This window comes from Mytilus edulis, chromosome 12 (assembly GCF_963676685.1).
Source record: "Mytilus edulis chromosome 12, xbMytEdul2.2, whole genome shotgun sequence".
Classification (NCBI taxonomy): domain Eukaryota; kingdom Metazoa; phylum Mollusca; class Bivalvia; order Mytilida; family Mytilidae; genus Mytilus; species Mytilus edulis.
The window spans coordinates 53,765,892-53,793,720 of record NC_092355.1 but is presented as its reverse complement, the minus strand read 5'-3'; the positions used below and the strand labels follow the sequence as shown (position 1 = coordinate 53,793,720).

The 27,829-nt window shown below is 32.1% G+C and overlaps 1 protein-coding gene across 1 annotated transcript in view; it reads right to left on the bottom strand.

The window, feature by feature from the left end:
• Positions 1-6,600: 6,600 nt before the first annotated feature.
• Positions 6,601-27,829, bottom strand: part of LOC139498801 (uncharacterized) — a 113,428-nt gene continuing 92,199 nt past the window's right edge. The window contains exons 8-13 of the mRNA XM_071287358.1: positions 27,535-27,673; positions 23,635-23,787; positions 22,795-22,928; positions 16,112-16,238; positions 11,262-11,378; positions 6,601-6,704 (exon numbers count right to left, since the gene is read on the bottom strand). Of these exons, the coding sequence (XP_071143459.1) occupies positions 6,637-6,704; positions 11,262-11,378; positions 16,112-16,238; positions 22,795-22,928; positions 23,635-23,787; positions 27,535-27,673 (738 nt within the window). The 3' untranslated portion in view covers positions 6,601-6,636. The remainder of the gene's footprint in view (positions 6,705-11,261; positions 11,379-16,111; positions 16,239-22,794; positions 22,929-23,634; positions 23,788-27,534; positions 27,674-27,829) is intronic.

The window sequence follows — 27,829 nt, the reverse complement described above, 5'->3', positions numbered from 1 at the left end:
AGGTAAGATAATAAATTCTATATGATGTTCAGTGAGGATGGCTACCAGGTTGTTCTCTATTTTGTACAGTAGTACCAGTCGTTGTTCTCGTTTTCTGTCCACAAGAGGTTTACAAAGTCCTTCATCATGGAGATGCCACTACTAGTACGTCTATAGTCCTTTAAAAAAATCTAGCTGCTCTTTTTGTATGTTCAATATGCGATTAATGTCTTATTGTAGATATGGGTGCCATACAGTGCCTGAGTAATCTAAGGCAGAGCGAACAAGCGAGATGTAGGCGGTTTCCTTAAAATGATTGTTGCAGTGTTGAAGGTTCCTTCGGATGAATCCCATTGTAGAATTAGCTCTGTTGCAGAATTTGATAATGTGTGATGACAATTTCAAATTATCGCTAATGATTGCACCTAAGTATGGATTTTCACTGACGTGCTCTAATACGTGATACTTAGTGTATAACTGTATGTGTGTGGGGACCTGCTACGGTGAATTGACATGACATAGCATTTACTTGCATTAAAACGCATACCCCAGTCTTTTGCCCAATTGTCTAATGAGTCTAATTCTTTCTGTATTTGGAGTTGGTCCTGTGGTGTCTCGATGGTATTATACAAGAGGCAGGCGTTGGCAAACATACGTACTTGTGATTTCACACAGAGCGGCAAGTCATTAATATGACATAAGAAAAAGAAGGGGACCGAGGACAGTTCATTTGATGCACCCTTGAGTCGACGGAACAAGATGAAGAAAATTATCTTTCGACAATAACTCGCTGGTGGCTTTGCATTAGGAATGATTTAATCCATGCATATGTATTACCATCAATTCCATAGTTCTTTAATTTGTGTAGGAGTTTCCGATGAGGCACAGTGTCGTATCACTGAAGTCCAGTATGTTTAAAACAATTTGCTTCTTGGCATCAAACGATTTCATGATGTCATGCATATTAAACCTATTTCTCGTATCAAACATAAACTAAAAAAACTAGCCAATGAATTTGTTTTTGTCCCGGCCGATAAAGCTGCTAATAATATCATTATTGTTTGACGAAAATTTTACATTGAGGTTCTGAACTTCATGTGATAAAATCATAATAGTAGGCAGAAAATTTCTACTTTGTACTTTCTACTCAGTTGCCAAGTCGTATAAGTTCGACTACTGTATCACTAGCCTGTTGTGCGTTGCATCTTATTTTACAACGATTGTCATCTTTCCTGCCAAAGGTCGATTGTTCTCTTGAGGCACTTCGACTTCCTCTACCAATAAAAACCAACCGCAACGATAAAGACATAAGTTAAGTTCTCAAGTTCGCGTAAAATACAATCTTTTCTGTTACTTTATTAATTATCTTGTTAACAACGAACAGCTTTGTTTGCATATTGTGTGTTCTTAATTGTCAGGATAACAATGTTGCAACTTATAAATGACTTAAAATTATCAAACATCTACTTCTGTGTATAAAACAAGCAAACTGCTTGACATTGTTTTCAGAACAATCAAGTTTACTCTATTCTGTATCACAATTAATAAAATTCTGTTAAAGGCAAATGAAACGAGTTTCTAGTAATCACAATATTATCAAAATTAGTAAACCAATGCATGCGTAAATTCTTACGCAAGTCGTGTATGTAGTTTTGTTTTTATGTTTTTAACGAGTCTATAACTTATTATCGACACATAATATTGCATTCAGTGATTGTTAATCGTAAGCTTATGTTTCCGAAGTTTACAGGATCGTGATAAATAAGTGATTTGATAGAGCCATGATATTTAAAAAAAAGAGGAGTAGGAAACCAAATTGACATTCTTTCTATACTGACAACGACACAGCTAAAAAAACACAACACACAAACAACACTACACAAAACACAACATAGAAAACCAAAGACTGAGCAACACGAAACCCACCAAAAACTAAGGATGATCTCATGCGCACCGGAAGGGTAAGCCGATCCTGCTCTTCATGTGGCACCCTTTATGTTTCTACTGTAAGTACAAACCGGATGATATGTATAATTCGGTAGGTTACATTCGCGGGAAAGAGGACGGGATTGTAGTTACTACAACTTATACATAACCGTCGTAATCTGTTAAACAGATATTCTAGAACGGTCAACTAACTCATATTGGCGTCTGTAAAATTAACGAAGTTATGATTTTCAACTTCACCAGTTGGAACTCTTGGTTTATTAGCTTACTTGTGCGCAGCAACACTCTATCAAGAAAATCATGATTGGAAGTACAAATCTTAGAATATCGTATCAACTGCGAGATATATGCTCCATAAGCAAGGGCTGTTGGAATGTTGCGTCACTGAAATTGACAATTGACAATTGGAAAGCTGAAATCATTTCTTTTGTTGTCAAGATTAGTTTTCAACCGACCTTCATTGTCAGTTTCTGGATGTCAGTTTATATATGAAACAGACTTAACTGTTTCTGTTGTATTCTTTATCTCAAGCTCTCTGGGATAGAATGAGATGCTTTCAACATAGTCACCAAGCTTTTGATTATTAGTGAGAGATCATATTCTTTATAGCGGAAAGCGAAGTAACAGCACAATGATTTGAATGTGTAGGTAAAGTTAATATCTTCGGTAAGCTTGCTTGTTAGCTAAACCTAGAAATTTTTATTATTTAAGGTACTACCTCCGTTTTGACGGAGTCAATTATCATAGTTATATTACCTATTGTCTTCATTCCATCATGGAGACAGCAATTGTTGTCGTAAACAAAAATTGCAACTAACAGAACAAGTTAAGTTACAAGTATTTAATAAATCATAGTTCAAATGAAATTAAAGAAAATGGTGCATAAAATTCAAATTATCATCTATCATTTTGGTAAAGAAAAACCCCTGCCACTGAAGCACTTCCTACCAGCAGATCTACATAAGTGTTATTAATCAATTGTCCTCTCTATAGTCAACTTTTATGGAGTTTCTGTCCTAAAAAGAAAAAAAAATGAACTTGATAATAAGGCCCTTAGTTTTCTCTAGTTTGAATTGTTTTACATTGTCATTTCGGGGCCTTTTATAGCTTACTATGCAGTATGGGCTTTTTTCATTCTTGAAGGCCTGTCTGTGTCATTTTTGTCTCTTGTTGAAAGTTGTCTCATTGTCTCATTTCTGTTTTATTCTTTATATGGAATACTTCAAGGACTTTCAAGACTTTTTTGCATCCAACTAATATGAATATATATACGTTTTTTTTAATTTCTGAAGTTCATTCTATGTATTTTCTGCTATGCCCAGTCGTAAAAACATCGTATGGTGCAGATTGCATGAAATCAAGGTTAAGAATACACAATCTTATATTTTGTGAAGATAAAAATAATGGTTCATGTATGATAACATTTTCATGCCTTTGATAACTATTTCAAACTATTAAAGAGCATATAGAACAGAATACAATAATTCAAATAAACGCGGATTAGGAGATAAGTTGTGCAATATTCATAGAACATTTTAATTCTTAAAAGAAATTGCACTAAAAGCAACATGTTTCAGGAAGAAAAAAAGGGGGGGGAAGGGTCGATATTTATATACGACAATAAAAAAATGTAGGGTTTTTAGATCAAGATTTATTTTTCTTCAATTGCATTTTATGTATACTGTTCTGGAAACATTGTATGTTTGCATTTGCCCAAAGTACAGCCATCTACAAATAGCAACCATCTTGCAATTCTTTTGTGTTGATAACACATCGATTATTGTTCATATCAGGTATCAATAACCTGCCATAATAAAACCAGATGTTCCGCAGGTCGCAGCTTTATACGACCACAGAGGTTGAACCCTGAACGGTTGGAGTAGGTATGGACACAACATTCAAGCTGGATTGAGCTCTAAATTTAGATTGTGATTAAATAGTTGACACAGCATAGGTTTCTGACACAGAATGAATGTGGTCTAATGAACTTAAAATATTTTTTTTGCCTTTGAGCAATTCACTATGCTGTTAAATATTAATCCTCTCAAAAAAATGTTTGAAGAAATTTTCTTTTTATTTATGAAATCTGAAATGAGAAAAATTTACCCCCCCCCATTTTTTTTTCACATCCCCCTTTCCCTTTTTCCAAAACTGATCTCAATTCAAATTTCTAATGGAGTTTGCAACAATAACTACTCATTTAAATACATCATAAAATATTATAATGTAAAATAAAGTGCTTGTTATCACTGAATGGTAAAAATTGTTTTAATTTATCAGTTGGTAGTAAAAGTGAATATACATTGTATATTGTATAAAACAATGATTTAAGTTGATTCAACTACTATTCTGGAAAAAGAAAGATAACTCCAATTGAAAATTTCTTGCTATTGCACAATATTGTGCAATTAGATATTTCTTGCTATTGCGCAATACTGTGCAATTGAAAATATTTGCTATTGCACAATACTGTGCAATTGAAGATTTCTTGCTATTGCACAATACTGTGCAATTGAAGATTTCTTGCTATTGCTGAATACTGTGCAATTGAAAATTTCTTGCTTTTGCACAATATTTAATATAATAATTTTGGATCCTGATTTGAACCAACTTGAAAACTGGGCCCATAATCAAAAATCTAAGTACATGTTTAGATTCAGCATATCAAAGAAGCCCAATAATTCAATTTTTGTTAAAATCAAACTTAGTTTAATTTTTGACCCTTTGGAAGTTAATGTAGACCGATTTGAAAACGGGACCAAAAATTAAGAATCTAAATACACAGTTAGATTTGGTATATCAAAGAACCCTAATCTCAATTTTTGATGAAATCAAACAAAGTTTAATTTTGGACCCCGATTTGAACCAACTTGAAAACTGGGCCAATAATCAAAAATCTAAGTACATTTTTAGATTCAGCATATCAAAGAGCCCCAAGGATTCAATTTTTGTTAAAATCAAACTAAGTTTAATTTTGGATCCTTTGGACCTTAATGTAGACCAACTTGAAAACGGGACCAAAAATTAAGAATCGACATACACAGTTAGATTCGGCATATCAAGGAACCCCAATTATTCAATTTTTGAACAAAATCAAACAAAGTTCAATTGTGGACCCTTTGGGGTATTCCTAAACTGTTGGGACCAAAACTCCCAAAATCAATCCCAACCTTCCTTTTGTGCTCATAAACCTTGTGTAAAAATTTCATAGATTTCTATTTAGTTAACACTAAAGTTATAGTGCGAAAACCAAGAAGATGCTTATTTGGGCCTTTTTTGGTCCCTAATTCCTAAAATGTTGGGACCAAAACTCTCAAAATCAATCCCAAACTTCCTTTTGTGGTCATAAACCTTGTGCTAAAATTTTATAGATTTCTATTCACTTTTACTAAAGTTAGAGTGCGAAAACTAAAAGTACTCGGACGACGACGACGCAGATGACGACGCCAACGTGATACCAATATACGACCAAAAAATTTTCAATTTTTGCGGTCGTATACAAAGGTTATTTTCAAGAAGAAGATACCAGATAAATACAGTAAAAATATGAGTTTTTTTAGCAGAACTTTTGACCTTTAGAAATTACCACGCGCTTCATAATCAAGTGGCAACACTGAATTCATTTAAATGCGTTTCGAATCACCATTCAATGATATTGATTAACTAGAAATTATGTTCCTTCTTTTTCTTCAAAAATGATAGTCATCAAATGTGTAAAGTTTAATCTGGTCCAATATTCGAATTAATATGTTAAATAATCTAACACATTATTATTGTGAAAGATTGAATACTCGCCTCGAACACATGAGATCATTCCTAGCTTTAGTGTTTGTGTGAATGTTTCGGTGTTTTGTTAACAGTGGTATATCCGTTAGAAGTTTTTGTTTTGGCTACAGTCTTGATAGCTAAGGTTGCTCATGAGATTACTAAGCCATCTAAAGGATTTATATAAATAAGGTCCGCAAAAACAAATTGATAAAGTAGACATATAACCAGCTCAAAATATTGATAACATCAACAACAATTTTCAATGTCTACAGTTGGCTAAATATTTTTACAAATGCAAAACTGAATTGTTACCATACATATTCTAGTTGTACATGTATCCCTGTTTTTGGTTCTGTTCACGTTGTCCAGTTGTTAGTTTTTTTTATGATATGTTTTGTAATTGTGTGTTATTCTGTCTTTTTTCTTTTTGACCACGGCATTGTTTGTTGAGTATTTTTTTAATACCCCTATGGTATATTCTGTTATTTCATTTAATCGAGCGTAAACTGGTAGACTAAACGAGCAAGTGGCGTACAAAATTAAAATCCTGGTATTTATAATGAGTTATTTACAGGGAGATATTATGTCAACATAGACCTTATTTTACTTGCGCTAATGTTTGTCATGCATTATATTCCATCGGTTGTTATTTTGCAAAAGTTCCTTTCTGTGGATTCATCATTATTCGCTGGATACCAATTTTCGTTGATTTCATTTGTAAAGATGAACCACGAATTTAAATGTTTAACAAATTACAAATAGGTTTGTATGCACACTTTGACAAAACCACGAAATCAAATATCCATGAAATTGCTAGTCTACCTAAATCCACAAAAAATGGTATCCATGAAAATGAACGAATCCACAGTCAACATAATAACTGTAATCTAAACATACAGGTAGTCCAGTTATTCCTATGTCTCCTTTTGGACCTCAAAATTCTCATGGTATAACTGATCCTTGTGGGCCTTCTGGTTCCATTGGTTCAGGTTCTCCAGTATCACCATTTTCTCCCTGTGTGAAGTATAGAAACGTAATGGATTTATGATGATATACAAATCTGCCTAATTGTGCTGAGGATTAAATAAAACAAAAACATAATCAAACCCTGCAGTGGCTGGACAATTTATTCAATTGAAAATAGCTTATTATTGTAGAAAGTTAATGCTTATAATAGAAAAATAAGATGTTTGTCGAATTCACCAACTTCAAGCAAAGTTGACCTTAGATGGATTTCACAATTAATTTTTGTCCCTTTTGGAAATATATACCTCTTTACACTTTTCTATACTTATTCATACTTTGGCCTTTCCTTATGAAGGTAAATCTATTAAAGCACTTCATATTTATAAAATTTGTATGCAGTGCTATATTTTAATTTTCAAGTTTGTTACAATTTAACAACTGCTGCTATATTTCAATTTATAGTCTGCCAGTTATTGAATGGAACAAAACATTTCAACCCTGAAGATTTGGGGCAAATATGGACACACTATTTTCGCTTTATACAGGTATGAATTTGGATTGCAATTAAATATTTGACACAGAAATAGATTTCTAACACAGAACAAAGAACTTACAATTGGTTAAATGATTAGAATAGATATTCACTTTTTTTGCTTTTGTGCAATACCTTATGCTGTTGCAAATTACCCCCCTCCAAAAAAAAAGTTTACCCCTTTTTATTTTTGTGCAATAAATTATGCTGTTGCAAATAAACCCCAATCCCACAGCGTGTCTCAAAGTTTTAATGGTACCAAACCATCACCTTATCTGAACCAATAGTGTAAAATCACAACATAGAAAGACACACTATAAAATATTAATTGAAATGGCTCATCTCAATCAAAAGACATATCAACACAAGTGGACATACACTAATTGAAGACATTTGATATATGATACAATGTAAATATAAAACCAATAAATATAGACCTTTAATTTTTAAACTCTAGCTATTATAACTACTTTATATACTAGGAGCAATAATACTCCAATAAGTAGTTTGTATGTTTTTTACTTTCTTGAAAAGTTCACTTAGCTATGGTATTTTGACCACCCTGCTATGGTATAATGAACCTCTACTATAGACCTTTAACTTCAAATAATTCTTGCAATTCTAACTCCTTTATATAGTTATAATACTCCCTAAGTAGTTTGTATGTATTTTACATGTTGGAAAAGAGATTTCGAAGATTTTACTTTGCCATGGTATTTTGACCTCCTGCCATGGTATGTTGAAACCCCATACTATAGCTCCAATTATAAAAACCCAACAAATTGTAATTTATATAATCTGCAATGATATTTATCTTAAACAGCGGAAACAAGACTATGAGGTCAAAATACCATGCGGTATAACGACCCTGGGATAAATTTTCTAAATGGTATTTGACCCCGAGTGCACTTTTAAGGGGGTTCAAAATACCATATGACACCAGGGTCAATTTTCCATAGGGTTCAAAATACCATATGACACCAGTCAGAAAAAGCACTTGAGAAATTTCTACTCAGTTTTATCATTTTTACTGATAGTAAAAAGTAGGTGTTTATTATATTCGTAAAACGCACTTACTGGTAATCTTTTTTCTTATCGTTTTCCTTACTCGCTTACTGTTTGTCTCAGATTTCCAAAAACATCAATAGAACAAATTTTACACCCAATTGAATTTAGTGGTCTCTTATGAATTGATGTTGCAAACTTCATTGAAGTTTTATGAGATAATGAAATACAATAGGAAAAATCTGAGACACAGTTTTGGAGGTCAAACTGTGTTGTGCAAGAATCTATAAAATATTTTGGATGCTATGAATAACAAAGAAGCTAAATTCTATCAAGTATAGACATCACAATATGGCAACTAATTACATAACAATTAATGATGTAATAATTATGTCATAATGAAATTATCACAATTTGAAAGATTAATCCTTCTTCTTTCTTTTGGTACCTCATTTATAAAATTAAAGAAAGATGAGTGGAATTACATCAGTTTAAAGATGTCTGATTGGGGATGAAAAATCTTTGAATTGTGCTACCTTAAATATATCAGCATCGGCGTTGTCGTGCGAAAATCCACTTTACAAAGTCTTTGGTATTCATTATAGCCTTTTATGGCGTGTATATTCAGAGTGTTTATGTATACTTGGATATTTGGTACAAGTATTGATTATACTTGGATATTTGGTACAATTATTGATTATACTTGGTTATTTGGTGCAAGTATTGATTATACTTGGTTATTTGGTGCAAGTATTGGTTTTATGTCTACAGTGATGGGTGGTTTATACCAGGAAAATTAATATTCAAACCATTTTACAAAAGGTTTTTAAGTGTCAGTAGCTTGTTCCTCTCTTAATTAAAATCCCGATGAAAAATGCATATTACAATTGTCATCGTAGAATTACAAAATAATATAATGATAATGATATTTATAATACCTGAAATATATTTTTTTCGTTTTCTTCAACCAACGAAAAATACCAAAACAAAACCAAACTAGATGCTCCGCAGGGCGCAGCTTTATACGACCGCAGAGGTCGAACCCTGAACGGTTGGGGCTAGTATGGACACAACATTCAAGCTGGATACAGCTCTGAATTCGGATTGTGATTAAATAGTTGACACAGCATAGGTTTCTGACACATAATGAATGTGGTCTAATGAATTTAAAAACAATTATTAGCTTTTGAGCAATTCACTATGATATTGAATATTAATCCTCTCAAAAGAAAAAAATATTTGAAGAAATTTTCTTTTTAATTTATGAAATCTGAAATGAAAAAAATTGCCCCCCCCCTTTCACCTCCCCCTTTCCCTTCTTCCAAAAATGATCTCAATTTAAATTTCTTATGGAGTTTGCAGCAATAACTACTCATTTAAATACATCATAAAATATTAAAATATAAAATATCATACCGTCATGGTTGAAAGTAATATAAATTAATAATAACTTCTAAAAAAATAAATGGTGCCCCGCTAGCAAATAACATTATAAAGGAACATAACTCAAGAACTGTAAAAGTGAAGCTGCCAAAAATTGAACTTAAACTGAGTTTAGAGGTAATAAGCATTATATACACATTTCATTAAATTTAGTTGAGACAAACTTAAGTTAAGAGAACAGAAACTAAAAAATTCATCAATTTTTCCATTTGTAAAGGGGCATAACCCTAGATTGGTAATCAAAGTGCTTGTAATCACTAAATGGTAAAGACTGCTTTAATTTATCAGTTTGTAGTAAAGTGAATATTGCATTGATTTAAGGTGATTCGACTATTATTTTGGACAAAGAAAGATAACTCCAATTTTCAAATATTTCATAAAGCATTGGTTTTAGGTGATTCAACAACCATTCTGGACAAAGAAAGACAACTCCAATTTATTGTCTTGAACCTATAAAATGCTTGTTTTGGCTCCTTTTTGGCCCTTTATTCATAGACTGTTTGTCCAATAACCCACACAATATATCACAACCTTCTACTTATGGTATTAAACATTGTGGTACTTATACACAACTTTGTGTACTGACACTAGATAAATGCTTGTTTTGGGCCCCTTTGGGCCCCTAATTCCTAAACCTTAGGGACCAAAACTCCAAAAATCAATCCCAAGCGTCCTTTTATGGTTATAAACATTGTCTTAAAATTTCATTGATTTCTATTTACTTAATATACTAAAGTTATTATCCGGAAACCATCCGTCCTGGACGACACTGACGACGACGACAACGACGACTATACGATATACGACCAATATACGACCGAAAAAAATTTTGCGGTCGTATAATAAACAAGTGAAACTACGAGTTACTGCTCACTGATGATACCACTGCCCAAATATGGATACTTTTCATAGTGTAAAAACGTGTTAGTGTTCGGCAAACAAGAAGTTGTTGAGTGATGAATATAATAACGTATCACACGGTGTAGCTGACTTATATATTAACTAATACCAAATTTCAAAAATCCATATGATGTAATTAATGAGAAAAGAAGCGACGAAACATATCCATTGGACGGATGGACGGACGGACGGACGGAAAGACAGAGGTAAAACAGTATAACCCTTACTTTTTTTTAAACGGTAGTATAATAAATAAAAGAAGCAAATACAATTGAGCATGGAAATGGGGAATGTGTCAAAGAGACAACAACCCGACCATAAAACCGACAATAACAGAAGTCACCAATTGGTCATCAACGCAGCGAGAAATTCTCGCACCCAAAGGCGTCCTTCGGCTGGCCCCTAAACAAATATATATACTAGTTCAGTGACAATGATCGCCATACTAAACTCCAAATTATACACAAGAAACTAAAATTAAAAATAATACAAGACTAATAAAGGCCAACGGCTCCTGACTTGGGACAGGCGCAAAAATGCAGCGGGGTTAAACATGTGTATGAGATTTCAACCCTCCCCCTATACCTCTTATGTAGAAAAGTAAACGCATAACGATACGAAACCATTCAAACCAACGAAATGCACACACATATATATATGATTGCTTAACATCAATCAGTTTGTTTGGTTACCACCGTAACCACTAAAATATATGTATAACCTATCTGTGCACCACTGACCATATCTCTGATATTTCCCAGAGACTGTACTGTAGCCTCATCCTTGGGTTCGTCAAATATTGCATCAATTATTTTCTTGCTGTATACCTTATCTGACTCTAAATAAAAATTATGAGTTGAATTTAGACAGAAACAAATGCCCCCACTTCATATGTAGAATATTTCGTGTAAAGGACAGGCACAAAACGACCATCAAAATTCTGGGAAGGTTGCAAAGAAGAATATGTATCGTTAATTAGTCAGTAACTTTTAATCATATGATCCTTCAAATTAAAATAATATTGATGAATATGTCATAAAATTGTAAGGTTTAGCTAGCTTTAAAACCAGGACTTTCCGTTTTGAATTTTCATTGGAGATGGTATTTTTGTTATTTTACTTTTTATATACAGGTTTAAATAAACTTTTTTAGAACGATAATCATATATTTTATTCAAAGGTATCCAAATGTACAACAATGAAATGACAGAATAATTAAACAAACGCGAAAGTTAGATAAAACAGACAGACCAGAAAGATTAAAATCAATAAAAAAAAACTATGAAAAAAACCCAGTTATGGCTATCATCTCACTTATTGTACACGTTCGCAATGATTCTATGAAAACGAAAATTAAGAATCAAGCAAACATTAAAGAATATTAAATGGTAAAAAAAAATCAGAAAATATTTCGGATAACAAATCATCTTTATCCGTACGACCACTATGATGAAAAAGGGCGTGTGAATCTAGTTGTTTCATTTTGAAAGTTGTTTAAAAACAGACCGAAAATTTAACTTATATAATTCTCAAATCTTGAAAGTTTTTATAAATTAGGAATTTAATATAATCTGTATTTATACATCTTATATTTAATTATATACATTGCTTCTGTGGCGAGCACAACACAAATTCATTACCACCTTTTCATAATCCCATTTATTGCAAGCGAATTTAATGTTCTGAGTAATTATCTCCTCTCTATACCAAAATGTCTTATTATAAATAATGGCTATCTTCAGTAGAATTAGGGTTCATGGGTGCTCAAATGAAGACCAAGAGAAAGATAGTTTGATCATTCATAGGTTTGTGAAATGGCTATTTCAACTCTCCCACATACTGAATATCAGATTTAAACTTCATGCAAATACACGAAGGCTTGGTTGATTGATTGAAGTTTGTTATACACCGCAGCACACAGCATAGGACGTCTTGCAAGTAAAAGAGGGACGAAAGATACTAGAAAGACAGTCAAACTCATAGATTGAAAATAAACTGACAACGCCATGGCTAAAAATAAAAAGACAAACAGAAAAATACACTCAACGACTCCTTAGCGGTTGCAAAGCACTTTTTCTAACCAAATTTAGTTTTCAATAAGGATAACACAGTGACAATACTATAGTAAATAGTCTTTCATGTAAAAAGATAATGTCATAAAACTATGACAATGTCATTTACACTGTGAAAAAAGCACTGCACGTCAAACTTGTACAACAAAAAAGCTGATTGGAAATTCGTGACAATTTGTCTTTTTTGTCTATTTTGACATTTTTAGATACTGAGTACTTGTTTTAATTAGCGGAAAGAATTTTAGAGGTCAGTATTTCAAAGAAGATGTGTTTGGTTTTCTTCTTTTCTTTAAATTTATATCATGATTCTTTGATATTTCCCATTATCTTCTGAAGAGTTTGTTTGAAGATGAATACTTTAACGTTTTATACCAAACATTTGAAATGTAACTGTGTGTTTAAAGTTCTGAACTTCATCTAACAAGCGATTACCATTGCAAGAGGAAAATGAGCATGAGATGGAATATGTTCGTTATCTGATTTTATGAGTTTAACCATCGTAACCCCTATAACCGTCTCACGACAGGCACGGAACCTTCTGGCATATGCAAGACCTTCTGACTATTATATAAAAAAAATATGTGGCAATGAGACAACTCCCCACAAGAGACCGAAATGACACAGAAATTAACAACTATAGGTCATCGAACGGCCTTCAACAATGAGCAAAGCCCATATCGCATAGTAAGCTATAAAAGGCCCCAAAATGACAAGGTAAAACAATTCACGCGAGAAAACTGAAGACCTTATTTAGTCAAAAAAAAAATGAACGAAAAACAAATATGTAACACATAAACAAACGACAATCACTGAATTACAGGCTCAAGACTTGGGACAGGCACATGCATACAGAATGTGGCGGGGTTAAACATGTTAGCGGGATCCCAACCATCCCTCTTACCTGGGACAGTGGTTAACAGTGTGACATAAGAACGCATTATAATAATCAGTTGAAAAAGGCTTAACTCATCAGATGAACAAAAATATTAGACGGTTGACATTTACTTCATTATGAGCTAGAACTATTTTCAACCTTGGCGTCTTATTTTAAAAAGATAACAGATCAATGTATTCAAGTGAATTTAAGTTTTATTGTAATTCTAAAGTACGATGGGTAAATAAATGTTATCTTTAATGTACCGCATAAGAATCCATATAAAGCAAGACAGTCCATCCGTGACCCATGACATTAGAGATATTTTATGCATTGCATTGGGTATTTTCTATCACAATCCAGGCCAGCTAGTAACTTATATCAATTTACGTGTCTGGAGACGAATTTGTGTGTGAAACATTTTTATATGATTTTAATTTCTGAAAATTAAACTGAACTCTAAAGCAGACAGTTTCCGAAAGTCGGGTTGGACCTTTATTTTGGTGGGGATTCAGGATTTACACGAATTGGTGCTCAGGAATATCTTATTAACTTTTCGGGATTCGGGGAAACAAAGGCTTTTTTGTCGGCATTTCAGTATTCAACGTTTTGTTCTTCCTGAAATTCAGGTGACATCCCTTCTACGAGTGACCTCTTTCTTTCTGCCTACAACAGACAATGGTGAGTTAAAAAAATGATAAAAACAATTCCGTATGATAATTTGAATTTGTTAAATATTTACAATTTAAAAAAAAAACACAAAACCAGCTGTTATTTTTTTATTTCTTCGAATTACTAAGAAAAAGATGGATGTACACGGCTTCCCAAACTTAATCTAAAATTAACTACGTAACTAAACACTTTCAATACTGAAACAATATAAAGAGATATTGATTTTCTATCACATCAGTTTGATATAGGCGTGGCTATCCATCCTTTTTATCCTATCCACTGTCCTTTATGATAAAGATTGGCGTGCGACGGTAGTCGAAACAATGTCATTTAAATAGGACACAGTTACATCAACATCAAAAGGTAATATACTTTATTGTGGAAGCTGTGGTCTATTGATTCAAAATAAAATTGATTTTGACAAGTTGCTGTGCAACCGCTCAGGAGACGTTGAGTGTAATAGTACAGAAGACACAACATAAAAAACGAAAGACTAAGCAACACATTGAAAGAAATGGTTTAAACTACCGTAAGTCTGTTTATGCAGTATGCGCTTGCTGTTCGGATTCGTATGTTCCTACAATAGTTACAAGAGTCTTCTGGTAAGTCTTTTATGTTTCTAGACCTGCCGAAAGCCAGTATTAGGCTAGATGAAGATGTTTGATAGTTAGGATGTTTTCCAACTTCTTTAGATTTTCGCGGATAAGGATTGACAATTTATATAAAAATGAAAGGTACGTCAGCACAAACACAATACAGTTGTGTTGAATATTTGTGTTTTTACTATAGTTAGTATAATCTCTGTAAAGTCTTCATTTTTTAACATGCTATGTTGTGGTCAAAAATGAAGAAAATGAATGAAATGCTTAAAATGCAATATTTGACCGAACGTCAGTGTTGTTATCCACATGTTTGGTGTGTTTGAGTATTTTATTTTGCCATTTGTTTACGGACTTTCCGTTTTGAATTTTCCACGGAATTTGGTATTTTAGTTATTTAACTATTTTTTTTTATAACATTCTAACAACGTTATGGATCATTTCTGGACAAACACCTAATAATAAACGTGTAAAGATAGCACAACATCACAATTTTGATTTTTGCAAAGGAGAAGGGGCAATAGAGCCCTTATGCGGCCCAGATATTAATAATAATAACTGCAAATTTTAAAGTTATCATATACATATTCGTAAATTTTTCCTAACTAAAATAAGGTACAAGGTAATAGCATTCATCCAATTTTCCACATCTTACAAGTAAACGTGGCAAAAAACTGTTACTACATTGGTATATATTTTGTAAAATGTAATGATTTTCTTTGTTTTTTATCCAATTTTAAGTATTTTAGATTGGCAAAGTATGTGCGCACCAAAATTACTTTCAAACAAATAGTTGTCATCATTAGATTAATATAATACAATATTGATATAAAATGATCAATATCTTCTTTGCTATCACATACAATTGAAGTTTTGGTAATGGATAATTTGTGTGCGTTTTCGACCAGTGACAGCCGATACGTTACTCATTTGACGATTCTCATATTGGCACATTACGAAAAGCATTGTATAAAAGCAGATCAGTAATAATTTCCTTGTAACCTTATTTTTTATCTTCCAACACAGAATTTTTTCCCAACTTTTCACAAAACTTCACTTAAGATGGAATAGAATGTGGAAATACACTTTATATTTCGTTTCTTAAGGATTTCATTTACAGTTGTTACACAGTTTAAGAGGAAAAGATTTTTGACCACAACAAAAGGAGTCTGAAGCGGAAGATAAAAAAACTTAATGTAAAGAAAAAGTCATTTCGGAAAACAGTACTGCACATTTAGTTCAAGTATTCTATCTGCCATGTATACCTTACTAACAACGAATATTACAATTTGATAAACTTTGCTGTTTAATTTATCATGTGTAGATCATTTGATAATTGTATAATTCAACATTACCAAAGGTTTCTCCCTCATTTGACAATTCTTGTCGTAAGTCTTCGGCTTGCTTCTCTGTCGATATTGGTATCCCCTTTATAAATCTATTAAAGATGGGATCCTCTATAAATGAACATTCGCGACCAATCTGAAATAATAAGCAAATTTTATTCAACAACAGTCTGTAGACTTCAATGTATAAATACATAAATCCACGGCTTGGCAATTGAGTTTCATATAGATTAATTTATTTAGAAGTAAAATTGTCAGTGGAGCATTCAATAAACATTCGTTGAAGCTGTTTTTCTTTAACCTGATATTGCTACAGTCGATAATAAAGTGTAATTTGACTTCTACACGCCAAGTCCGTCGATCTAACATATAACGCATAGAATACAGCCATATGTAAAACCTGAAATTGAATGAAAAGGTAGAAGACATACAACATTAGGGATAAAGAAAACAGAAATCTTTTCTGCTTTATCTATGTCCTTTTTGATTTGATGAACTCTACAGGGTTTCCTCTATGAATTTAAGTAGCAACACTGTAGAAACATTAATTGTCAAAATGCGCTTCTGGAGAATTACAATTGATACCGCTAATGTTGTCATATAACAAAAATTGTTAGCTAGAAGTTGCAAAACAAAGAGATTTTTTTTCTACAGGGAAAATGAAATAATATCAAAACAGGGAGATGTTGTATGATTGCAAATGAGAAAACTATCCATTAAAGTTCAAACAAAGTGGATGTAAGCAATTACAGGCAACCGTACGCATTTCAACAATATGACAAACCAATACCGTATGATCGTATATAATAGGTCCTGACATGAAAAATATGAATAAACTCAATTGAAAAATTATTACAAAACAATTTATGGAAAAATCAATATCAACGACAGCAACTGAACTACAGGCTCTTGACTTAAAACAAGCACATAACAAATGTGGCAGGGTAAAATAAGTTTGTGAGCGCCCTAACCTCCCCTACCCTGTGACATAGGTGCTACAGTACAACATAAGAACAAACTATAAAATCAGTTGAAAAAGGCTGAACTCATCAGATAGATACAAACAGAAATACATCTAGCAAAAACACAGAGTGGACGTAGATGGACACTTATAAGTCCTCTCAGCAAAAAGACACCAAGTACAGATCCGAGAGTACTCGCAGTTACTTCCAGCTAGTTTAAAGCCAATTATATCGAATAGAAAAACTGTATCAAAGGCTAAAATATTAATCAGTTCACATCAAACATTCAATGGATTAAGTGTAAAGAAATCATTAACACTTAGTGAAAAACATGACCTTCTACAATGCCAAACTATAGGTATAGATAGATTGTAGTACTTTGAAAGTATGTATGTGTAATATTTAGTATGGTTTTAATTTTCTGATAACGAAATCAATATTTATCCCAATACGAACAATTTTCAAAGATTTGATATTTGAATTTATAGGTTACCAGTTTAAAATAAGTTTATTTAAAGGATTGATAAGTTTACCCGGATCGTATCTAAATGTCCGGGCTCGGTTAACAACATCCCCGCAAAAATTTAGATATTGCGCTATTCAGTTTGAAATAAGTTTTCTCAAAGTTCAGCAAAATTTGCATACTAAATCTTTGCATCTATTGAAGAATTTATCAAGGTTATAAGTTATTTGTGGTAACGAAATCCATGACCTCTTTTCTAAATGCGTGTTAAATTTAGTACGAACAAAACAAAATACATTTTGTTGACTGACAATGTCGATCTTCACTTTGGTTAATATTTAACAAAAAATATTTAACATATATTTGAGATGGCAAAAAAAAGCCAATTGACGTTTAGATTTTATGACATTGTCTATTCTAAAATGCATTCTCGGCTCTTTATTTTAAAATTAAAGATTTGAAATACCCATCTAATTACAGAATACCTATCAGCTTATGAATCATATCATAGCCATGTATAATCTTAAAACGAAAACATAATATGTCATCTCTTCTATCGAAAACACATATGTTCTTATCATCGTGTTTGTCCTGGCAACCTTTTAAAGAGCTTGAATGTCTCTTTCTGTATCTTTCAAGGATCAATGTAATTACTTTTATGGAGTTCATACTTTACATTATTGCATACTTAATTATAGTCCTGGTATCTTTGATAACTATTCATTGAAACTTGGAAACTTGGAAACTTTATCAGGACTGAGCGTTTAACAAATTATCTCTTTCAGTATAATTTGAAACCAAATCAAAACTGCAATCACTGTTATTATGGTATTCGAAGAACAATTTCATACTTTCAATTTTTTTTATTAGAATTTTCATCAAAGATTTGTCAAATTACAAAAGCTTATGCCTCCTGGTGTAAAAACATACGATATGGTTACAGAGGATGTAATGACGTTGTTAACGTTAACGTTATATGTTTCGCTTCTGACCCCCTACATAGAGGGTTAGTAAAATCCATAGGGGGTGAGGCCTATAAAACAAATAAACTAATCATAGATACTCAACTTATCCAACTTGAAAACGAGTTTATGGACCCCTCTGTTTTAAAATGTCATTTGATTTGATTACGTTAGAAGATAATGTGTGCCAATTTTCATGAAAACGTAAATCGTGCATTTTTTTTAAAGAAACAATGCAGCAAAAATTACGTTTTTTAACTACATCCGCGAATGTTTGATAAATATGAGTTATGTGAAAAACAAATTGAACAAATTTAAAGGACATTTATGAAGGTAAGTCCAGAAAAGCGCCTCGGACGCATACAAATATTAAACGTGTTGTTTTCAATTGTTTATATAAAACAGAATTTACAAATAATTTAACCAAAAAAACAGCTGTTTTTTTGGTTAAATTATTTGTAAATTCTGTTTTATATAAACAATTGAAAACAACACGTTTAATATTTGTATCTTTTAAAAAGTTATGTATTTCTGTCGAAAGAAAAAAATCGTCCATAAATCCGAATTTTAGCCAATAAAAAACATTTGGACCTCATTTTACTACAAAAAGTAGCACATGAAGGGATATTTTTTTATTACATATTTTATTGAAACGGACAAAAAATATCCTATGTGCAAATTGTCAGCAAAATTTCAATATGGGATCAAAACTGTATCGTATGCCCTTAACAGCTGTCCATACTGAGGTGATGAAATACTAATAATATTAATGATGAAAGGATAGTTTTTGACAATATGGAAAATCAAACCATCGATGATGCTTTGATATATATATGGTCTGCTATTTTTTTTTTACCATACTTTTTTCTAATAAGAATTTCCCTTTTCATTTCCATAATTTTACTGTAATATATTTTTATATATGCCATTGATAATAATATTTTCCAGAAAGAGGCCTTGAACATGCACTGTCTCAAAAAACATAAGTCCAAAACGTATTAACTATTTTTTATCTAAATTTGTGTTCATTTAAATTCTTCATTAAGAAAATTCATTTTCTGTACTCATATAAAAATTTACCAATACCTAATGCTGAGATACTTCTATTTACTGTGAAATGGCAATATAATGGGATATAAATGGACAACAAACAAATAAATTTTATTGCAGAAAATGCTCAGGGCAAAGCAATCCAGTTATGTTTATCGTTTCAAACAAAGGAGTAGGTCCAGTAAGGCCCCTTTTTGGCCCCGAAATATAGCAGTTTTACAAAATTGTTATTATGTAAACTTTCAGTTATTTATTAAAAAGTAGAATACTTCGGCTACATAAATGTGGACTGTTTTTTACAATACAATACGCATATATCGAGAACTAGCATCATTAAGTCATGCTGAATTACTGAAATCTTCACAATTGTAGCATATAGTTAAATTTTACACGGTTTCCGTTTTAAATGAAAGTGGCCGCATTTGTGTTCATTCTTAATATCGAAATTTAAGTTTTATTTGATGATAATACATAACATATATAAAGATTGAGGATGAACACGGATGCGGCCACTGTCATTTTTGACAAAAACCATTTTAAAATTGACATTTTTTGGCATATTTCATGTATAAGCTTGATTCCTTGCGTTTTTAATGATTAAATCACTTTAATTCTTTCACATAAACTAATCAAATTAACCGAAATAGACACTTAAGTGTTCAAAAAGTGTCCAAAATCTTTCGTCAGATGAACTTTAAATTTGAGGCCAATATCGACCTACTCCTTTCTAAGAATTGTAATCAATTAATTAGAATTTGAATATTGAACATATTATTTTTATTTTTGTCTTTTCTTTTAGCCGAATGATTAAATGTAGTGTAATACATTTGTATTTTATTTACTACTTAGTTTAAGAATTTCCCTCAGTTTTAGTTTCTAACCCGGATTTGTTTTTTCTATCGATTTATGAATTTTGAACAGCGGTATACTACTGTTGCCTTTATTTTTCGATTTAAAAAGAAAAGGGTTGTTCGACCAATCTTTTCGTAATCTAAAGGCAAATACTATGTAAAAAGTTGTCAGTTGATGATTAAAATGATGAATAAATTTACTGCAAGTCAGAACAAGAATGTGTCTATAGTATACGGATGCCCCAATCACACTTTAATTTTCTATGTCAAGTGGACTATGAAAATAGGGTCAAAACTCTAATTTGGGACAGACGGACGGACGAATGGACAGAAAAAGATAATGCTCATAAATGGGACATAACACATTTAATGAGCTTCCTGATATGTCTCTAACTTAGTAATCTGCACCATCCCCCATACCAGAGTGATCTCATAAATCCAGGTTAAATAAAAAAAATGACATCGGTTTAGATTATCTTGTAAACGTGATTGATTATTGTGTGTATAAGTTCAATGTTTATCTAATTGGTGTGCTTTGTTGTTATATTTTATGTTTTTGTCTTATCCAACACGATCAAGGTTTGAACGTTGTTTTCAATTTAGATTTGTATACATATCTTGTATTTTGTTGAAGAGAACAACGAGTAGCCCTTAGGATTTCGAGAATACTGACTTGTATTAAGTAAATTTAGGACCGAGAACCGCGATATCATGTTGATCAACGACCTTAAATCTTATGTAGTAATTATTTCAATTGTTCATCCTCATAACTAATTTTTTTTTTAAGAATCATACCTCTTCATTGAGCTTCGTATAGTCTAAAATTGCGTGCATGAGTGTTATCTATTACCTGAGATATGTAAACGTACTAGAGGTTATTTTCCTGCTGACAAATAATAAGTTGACAATTTGAAAGTTAAAATCCTCACATTTGTCAGGGATTCTAGTTTGAAGTCGTTCCGCAGTGTCAATATCAGTGAAAGACTTACCGAGATATAACCCAGATCTTATATTATCGGTAGTTTTCTCAATTTCCAATTCATAAGACTATTTGAGGTTGATGTACGTACTGAAATGTGGGTTATCAAATGACAGAAAATCATCAATATATTTGAAAGTCATATTCAACTTCATAAGATTACATAAACAAGTCCGACCTTATTGTTGCACAATCAGCTCCAAATAAAATCGATTGTCTGCGGCATTTCAAGCCACTAAACTAAACAGATACAGTGTCGATCAATTACTCAAGCATTTTGATGAACCTCGATGTATTTGTTGTCTAAATTACTTTGGTTCTTCACAGTGTAAGATTTTCATGATGTAAAACAAGGAATATGTTCTTCGATTTTCATTTTTATAGAAAAAGATCCGTATATTGAGACGATGTAATTCAATTCAATTCCATTCAATATTTTATTGGAAAGAGCACAATAGAGGGGTGATCCAAATACAGACAATTATCATATTAAAACAACATATAAATGAAATGAAGATTCATGTAACAAGTCATGAGCCAATTCTATGTATACAAATACATTATAAACTGATATTGATACCATAGACTTATATTTCAGTATTATTGTAGATTTTCATATATTTACTTAAAACACACCATATAAGATATTTATATATATATAGGTATATGCACAAACTACTGTAAAAGATTATTATCTGATGAAACGGTATAGATCTTTAAAGTGAGCAAAGGGAATAATAGTGTCAAAACTCATACAAATAACCAGAATTGATTTGAACATTGTACTCATGAACCCAAATTTATATAGTTAATATACGTTTATGGAATACATGTCATAATATACAGAGGAAATATTCGGGCGGATCTACGCTTAACATGCTGGTTGAATCTGAAAATAACTCGACTGTCACGAAATAGTTTAATTTAGATTTTACAGGTGTACTACTTAAATGCCACAATCTCATTTGGTCATTTGAAAAAAGTAAAATCACAAAAATACTGAACCTAGAGGAATATCAATTCGGAAAGTCCATAATCACATGGCAAAAACAAATAACTAAACGCATCAAAAACGAATGGACAAGAACTGTCATATCCCTGACTTGGAACAGGCATTTTCAAATGAATGCAAAGTTTCTGAAAACGTGACAGAAAGAACTGCAATATACCGAAATCGGAGGAACCCCACCAAAAACTAGGGATGACCTCAGGTGCTCTGGAAGGGTAGGCAGATCCTGCCTACACATTGTGCACCTTTCGTGTCGCTTATGTTTATATCGGAATCCGATGATACAGAAACCCTCCGGTTCTTCATACCTAATTTTATTGATGAGAACACCAAACAGCTCAAGTTAATACCCTTTTTTAAAATTTAAGTAGACTATTATAACATTTGAAAAACTTGCATAAAAATAAGACACTCACCGTGCACATATGAATTGATATGTCAGCAAGATCTATTGTTATTTCGTGGTTGACATCTCCAGGATCAATCAAACGCACAGCTACCGAATGCACTTCCGTTTTTTGAAGGAGAATATTAGATTCGTTTTTTGACTCTACAAAACAATTGTAAAGCATTACAACCACAGAAAATCGAATGAAATAATTTTACAGATATCAAATACAAACAGTTGACAATCATTTCATACAAGAACAAAAAAAATCAAACCCATAGAGACAAAAGTATGAGAAACATTTTTGTATTTTGATTTTTGTTAATGTTCTTTGTTGAAATATTTATTTGTTTTTATAATGATAAATATTATAATTAAATTGAGAATGGAAATGGTGAATGTGTCAATAGACAACAACTCGACTTTAAAACAGACAACAGCAGAAGGTCATCAATAGGTCTTCAATGCAGTGAGAAATTCCTGCACCAGAGGCGTACTTCAGCTGGCCCCCTAACAAATATATATACTGGTACAGTGATATTAAACGCCATACTAAACTCCAAATTATATACAAGTAACTTAAATTAAAAATTATCTTGTTTTTGTTAACATTTCTTTAATTTTTGTATTGTCCACACTGCATACCAAACAGATTTGACTTGCCACTAGTGGTTCACCATAAAAAAGACCTAATCGCCTCCGCTGACGCCAGAAACAGTATACCTATGTCTCGCTTTTTTGACTCCGTCAAGCGAGACAAAATTGAAGATGGTTTGCTTTATAATAAGTTTGGTTGATTAGCTGATACGTTTTACCCACTTTAATATGAAAAACTTTGATATCAAAGCAATTAGTATATAACGCCTACCTCCTAAATCTCCATGGGTATGCCCTTTATCATGAAACTTTTTTATCTCGCCTAATAACATATAAAAAAAATAGTGAAAAAATCGTCTTCCGCGATCTTCAACACTATTTCTTATGCAGGCCAAACGCTTAGTTAAGTCAGTCATTGATATACCTAAAGAAAAAAGAATTAAAATGAAAATAAATACCAAATTTATACGTGTCAGTTGCAAAAGTCCTCAACCTTTTTTTATTGTTACAAAGCAATACATGATTATTTAATGTACATATTATAACTAGAGGCTCTAAAGAGCCTTTGTCGCTCACCTTGGTCTATGTGAATATTAAAGAAAAGAAGCAGATGGATTCATGACAAAATTCTGTTTTGGTGATGATGATATGTTGGTTCATCTTACTTTACTGAACATTATTGCTGCTAACAACTATTACTATCTATAATGAACTTGGCCAAGCAGTTTCTGTGGAAAATATTACCGGTAGTAAAAATTTACAAAAATTGACTATAAAGGACAATAACTCCTTAGGGGGTCAATTGACCATTTTGGTCATGTTGACTTATTTTTAAATCTTACTTTGCTGAACATTATTGCTGTTTACAGTTTATCTCTATCTATAATTATATTCACGATAATAACCAAAAACAGCAAAATTTCCTTAAAATGACCAATTCAGGGACAGCAACCCAACAACAGGTTCTCTGATTCATCTGAAAATTTAAGAGAAGATAGATGTTGACTTGATAAACAATTTAACCCATGTCAGATTTGCTCTAAATGCTTTGGTTTTTGAGTTATAAGCCAAAAGCTGCATTTCATCCCTATGTTCTATTTTTAGCCATGGCGGCCATCTTGGTTGGTTTGGCGGGTCACGCCACACATTTTTTTAACTAGATACCCCAAAGATGAGTGTGGCCAAGTTTGGATTAATTTGGCCCAGTAGTTTCAGAGGAGAAGATTTTTGTAAAAGATATATAAAGTTTACGAAAAATGACCTTCGGGCCAGGTGAGCTAAAAACATAATAATGATATAATACATATAAACATAAGTTATCGTTTTCTGTTGTATTAAACACATATTTTTTTGAACATTGTAATATATTAGTTATAACTTCTGACTAAAAAAAAGGTTCTAAACTCCATCGATTCTGTCTAAGCATTAAAATATTACAATGCATCTGCAGTCAATTCACAGAACTTTTGATAAAGCAAATTCCAGTGTCTTTCATTTTCATCTTAAGGCGATAAGGAGCGAAGAATCTATTAGTATGCATAACTATAGAGTACATATGGTTAGATTAAAAACGATAATATTTTTCAAAATATATATAAAATGTTGTCAATATACTGATATACACAAACATTTATGCAAATAGAAAACTCTCTAAAATCAGTTTCTCTCACATTAAAACTCATTTATCAGAATTGAAGCCATAAAGAAATCACTGCATATACTCTACATTTTTCTTAACTGTACATTTATACCCCCTCCCTTGTTTCAATTTTTAGAAGAATTTGAAAACAAGACTTTAAATATTGCCAGCTTATCCTATTTGCATATTTTCTGATATATAAAATGCCTAGAACCTGTTTAAAACCAATTTGATTACATATTAAAGCATTTCAGCATACTATAAATGTAACGTTTAGCAGTCAATCATTACAACATTCAAGTTTACATATAAAGTATCCAATCCTGCCTCTGTCTCCACTCCACATCTTACTGTATGCCTATTTGTCAATAAAAGTTCACATTTTCTGTCTCAAATGGTCAATTTAGAATTCTTGCCACAACAGTATCATCTGTAACCATATATCTCACATATATATATATATATATCGTCAATGGCAGTCAGCAGGGTTAAAGAACATCAGTTGTTCGACCTGTTAGTCAAATGCGTTTTGTTTAAATATACTTTTTCACTTTTTTGGTCTTTTGGAAAATGTTGTTTGTGCTGTTTTTAGACCCTTCTGCAACGAAATTTGTTTGACATGCACACGTATAAAAATTGAGATTTTTATCCAACGCAATCATAGGTTTGAACGTAGTTTTCAATTTAGACTCGTATATATATATATATATATACAACTCGTCTAAACATCAACCCAACAATGTTAGATCTGTAAATTTGCTTTCGCAAATTTTTGGTTCTTCCCTCGCCGGGATTCGAACCCATGCTACTGTGATATCGTGACACCAAATCGCCTGCACTGCAGCCGTCCCGCTAGACCACACGACCACCTGGGCTCTCAAAAAAAGAGCTTTCGGTGGGCATGTGTTACCTTTCCACGTCAGTTTTAATCTAGCGGCGTACTACAGTACATGATATATAAGGCATGAAGATGTTATTGTTTACAGATCAGCTAAATTATCTATAGTAAAGGATCCTACAAATTAATGTAAGATACAGTCACAGAAAATAATTATATTGACTGTATCTTACATTAATTTGTAGGATCCTTTACTATAGATAATTTAGCTGATCTGTAAACAATAACATCTTCATGCCTTATATATCATGTACTGTAGTACGCCGCTAGATTAAAACTGACGTGGAAAGGTAACACATGCCCACCGAAAGCCCTTTTTCGAGAGCCCAGGCGGTCGTGTGGTCTAGCGGGACGGCTGCAGTGCAGGTGATTTGGTGTCACGATATCACAGTAGCATGGGTTCGAATCCCAGCGAGGGAAGAACCAAAAATTTGCGAAAGCAAATTTACAGATCTAACATTGTCGGGTTGATGTTTAGACGAGTTGTATATACATTATGTACACAGCCATGTATCACCATCATTGATGGCGATCCGATGGATACATCTGTTGTAGGGTTGTCACTGACTCAGACGTATATATATTATATATTGTACAAAATAAGACAAAAATTGTGTCTTTCAGTAAATTTTGATATTTGAGAAAATTACATCAAATTATTTCTTTGATAAAATAATATTCAATAATTTATCTTAAATTCAAATCGCTTTCAAGATTTTATTTGTACTACAACCACTTCACTTGAACTTTGGTGGATAGTTGTCTCATTAGCAAACATGCTTCCTCTCTAAGGAGAGGGGTTTTTAGTATCACGGACAAAAATGAATCAGTCATTCTATAAAAAACGGTAAAAAAATCGGCTGTACTAAAATTGACAAAAGAGAGGAAGCCCTTACTCAATTCAAAGAGACACATTTCATTTCGAATTAACCTCTTGTATACCAATATTGACCAATGAAACTATTATTAAAATTACATTTTGCGGTATCGGACGTCATCTGGATTCTGTGCCAGTATAGATGACTTCAAAATACTTTTGAAGAAATAAGTACAAATTCGGAAAAAAATGTAGACCAAAAATGTTTCCCTACATTATAAGTGACAAACGTATTTTATTCTAGCATATGAACAATCTTTAAAAACGAAGTTATCTATAATAAAATTAACGGTACCAATTTTCTTGCACCAGATGTGCATTTCGACAATACGTGTCTCTTCAGTGATGCTCGTGGCCAATAGTCTGCAAGAATTTAGTTAACATGCAAAATTATCCGAACAATTTTGATTGCGATATCATAACCGCATCATATCGAGGCGTTTGTGAGGTGTATAGATGAGGAAATATTTGTTTTTTGCTAATTTTGCATTACATGTATCTATAAAAGAATCATAATTCTGATATAATACTAAATTATTTTTTTTATATTTATCTTTCACTTTGATTTGTTGTTAGAATATCCAAGAAGATTAAATCTAGTCGATAATCATATCCCAATCGCGCGCTACCAGTTTAACAACTTCTGCAATAATCGGATAAACGAAGACCATCTTATAATAATTTGGTCAACGATATCTACAACTGTTTACTTTTTATAAAAGTATATATAAATCATTATATCTTATTTTGCACTTACAGGGAAATATCAATTCCATGTATATTCCGTAAAAGTAGTCAGTTTCTTTAATAGTAAAAATCCGTGGTAAGCCATTGCCCATGAACTTCACCATAGTTTCCAATTCTCTTTTGGCTTTGAATTTATCTTTTCTGCTAATCTGAAATGTTCGGTACAAAACAAGGTTATAAACAGACAAATGAATGGTATATATATATAGAAACATATCCACTTAAAAATAAATGAAATGAACAGATTTATCAAACAGATAACCAACATCAACACGCAATTAATCATTGAGATATGTATGAAAATC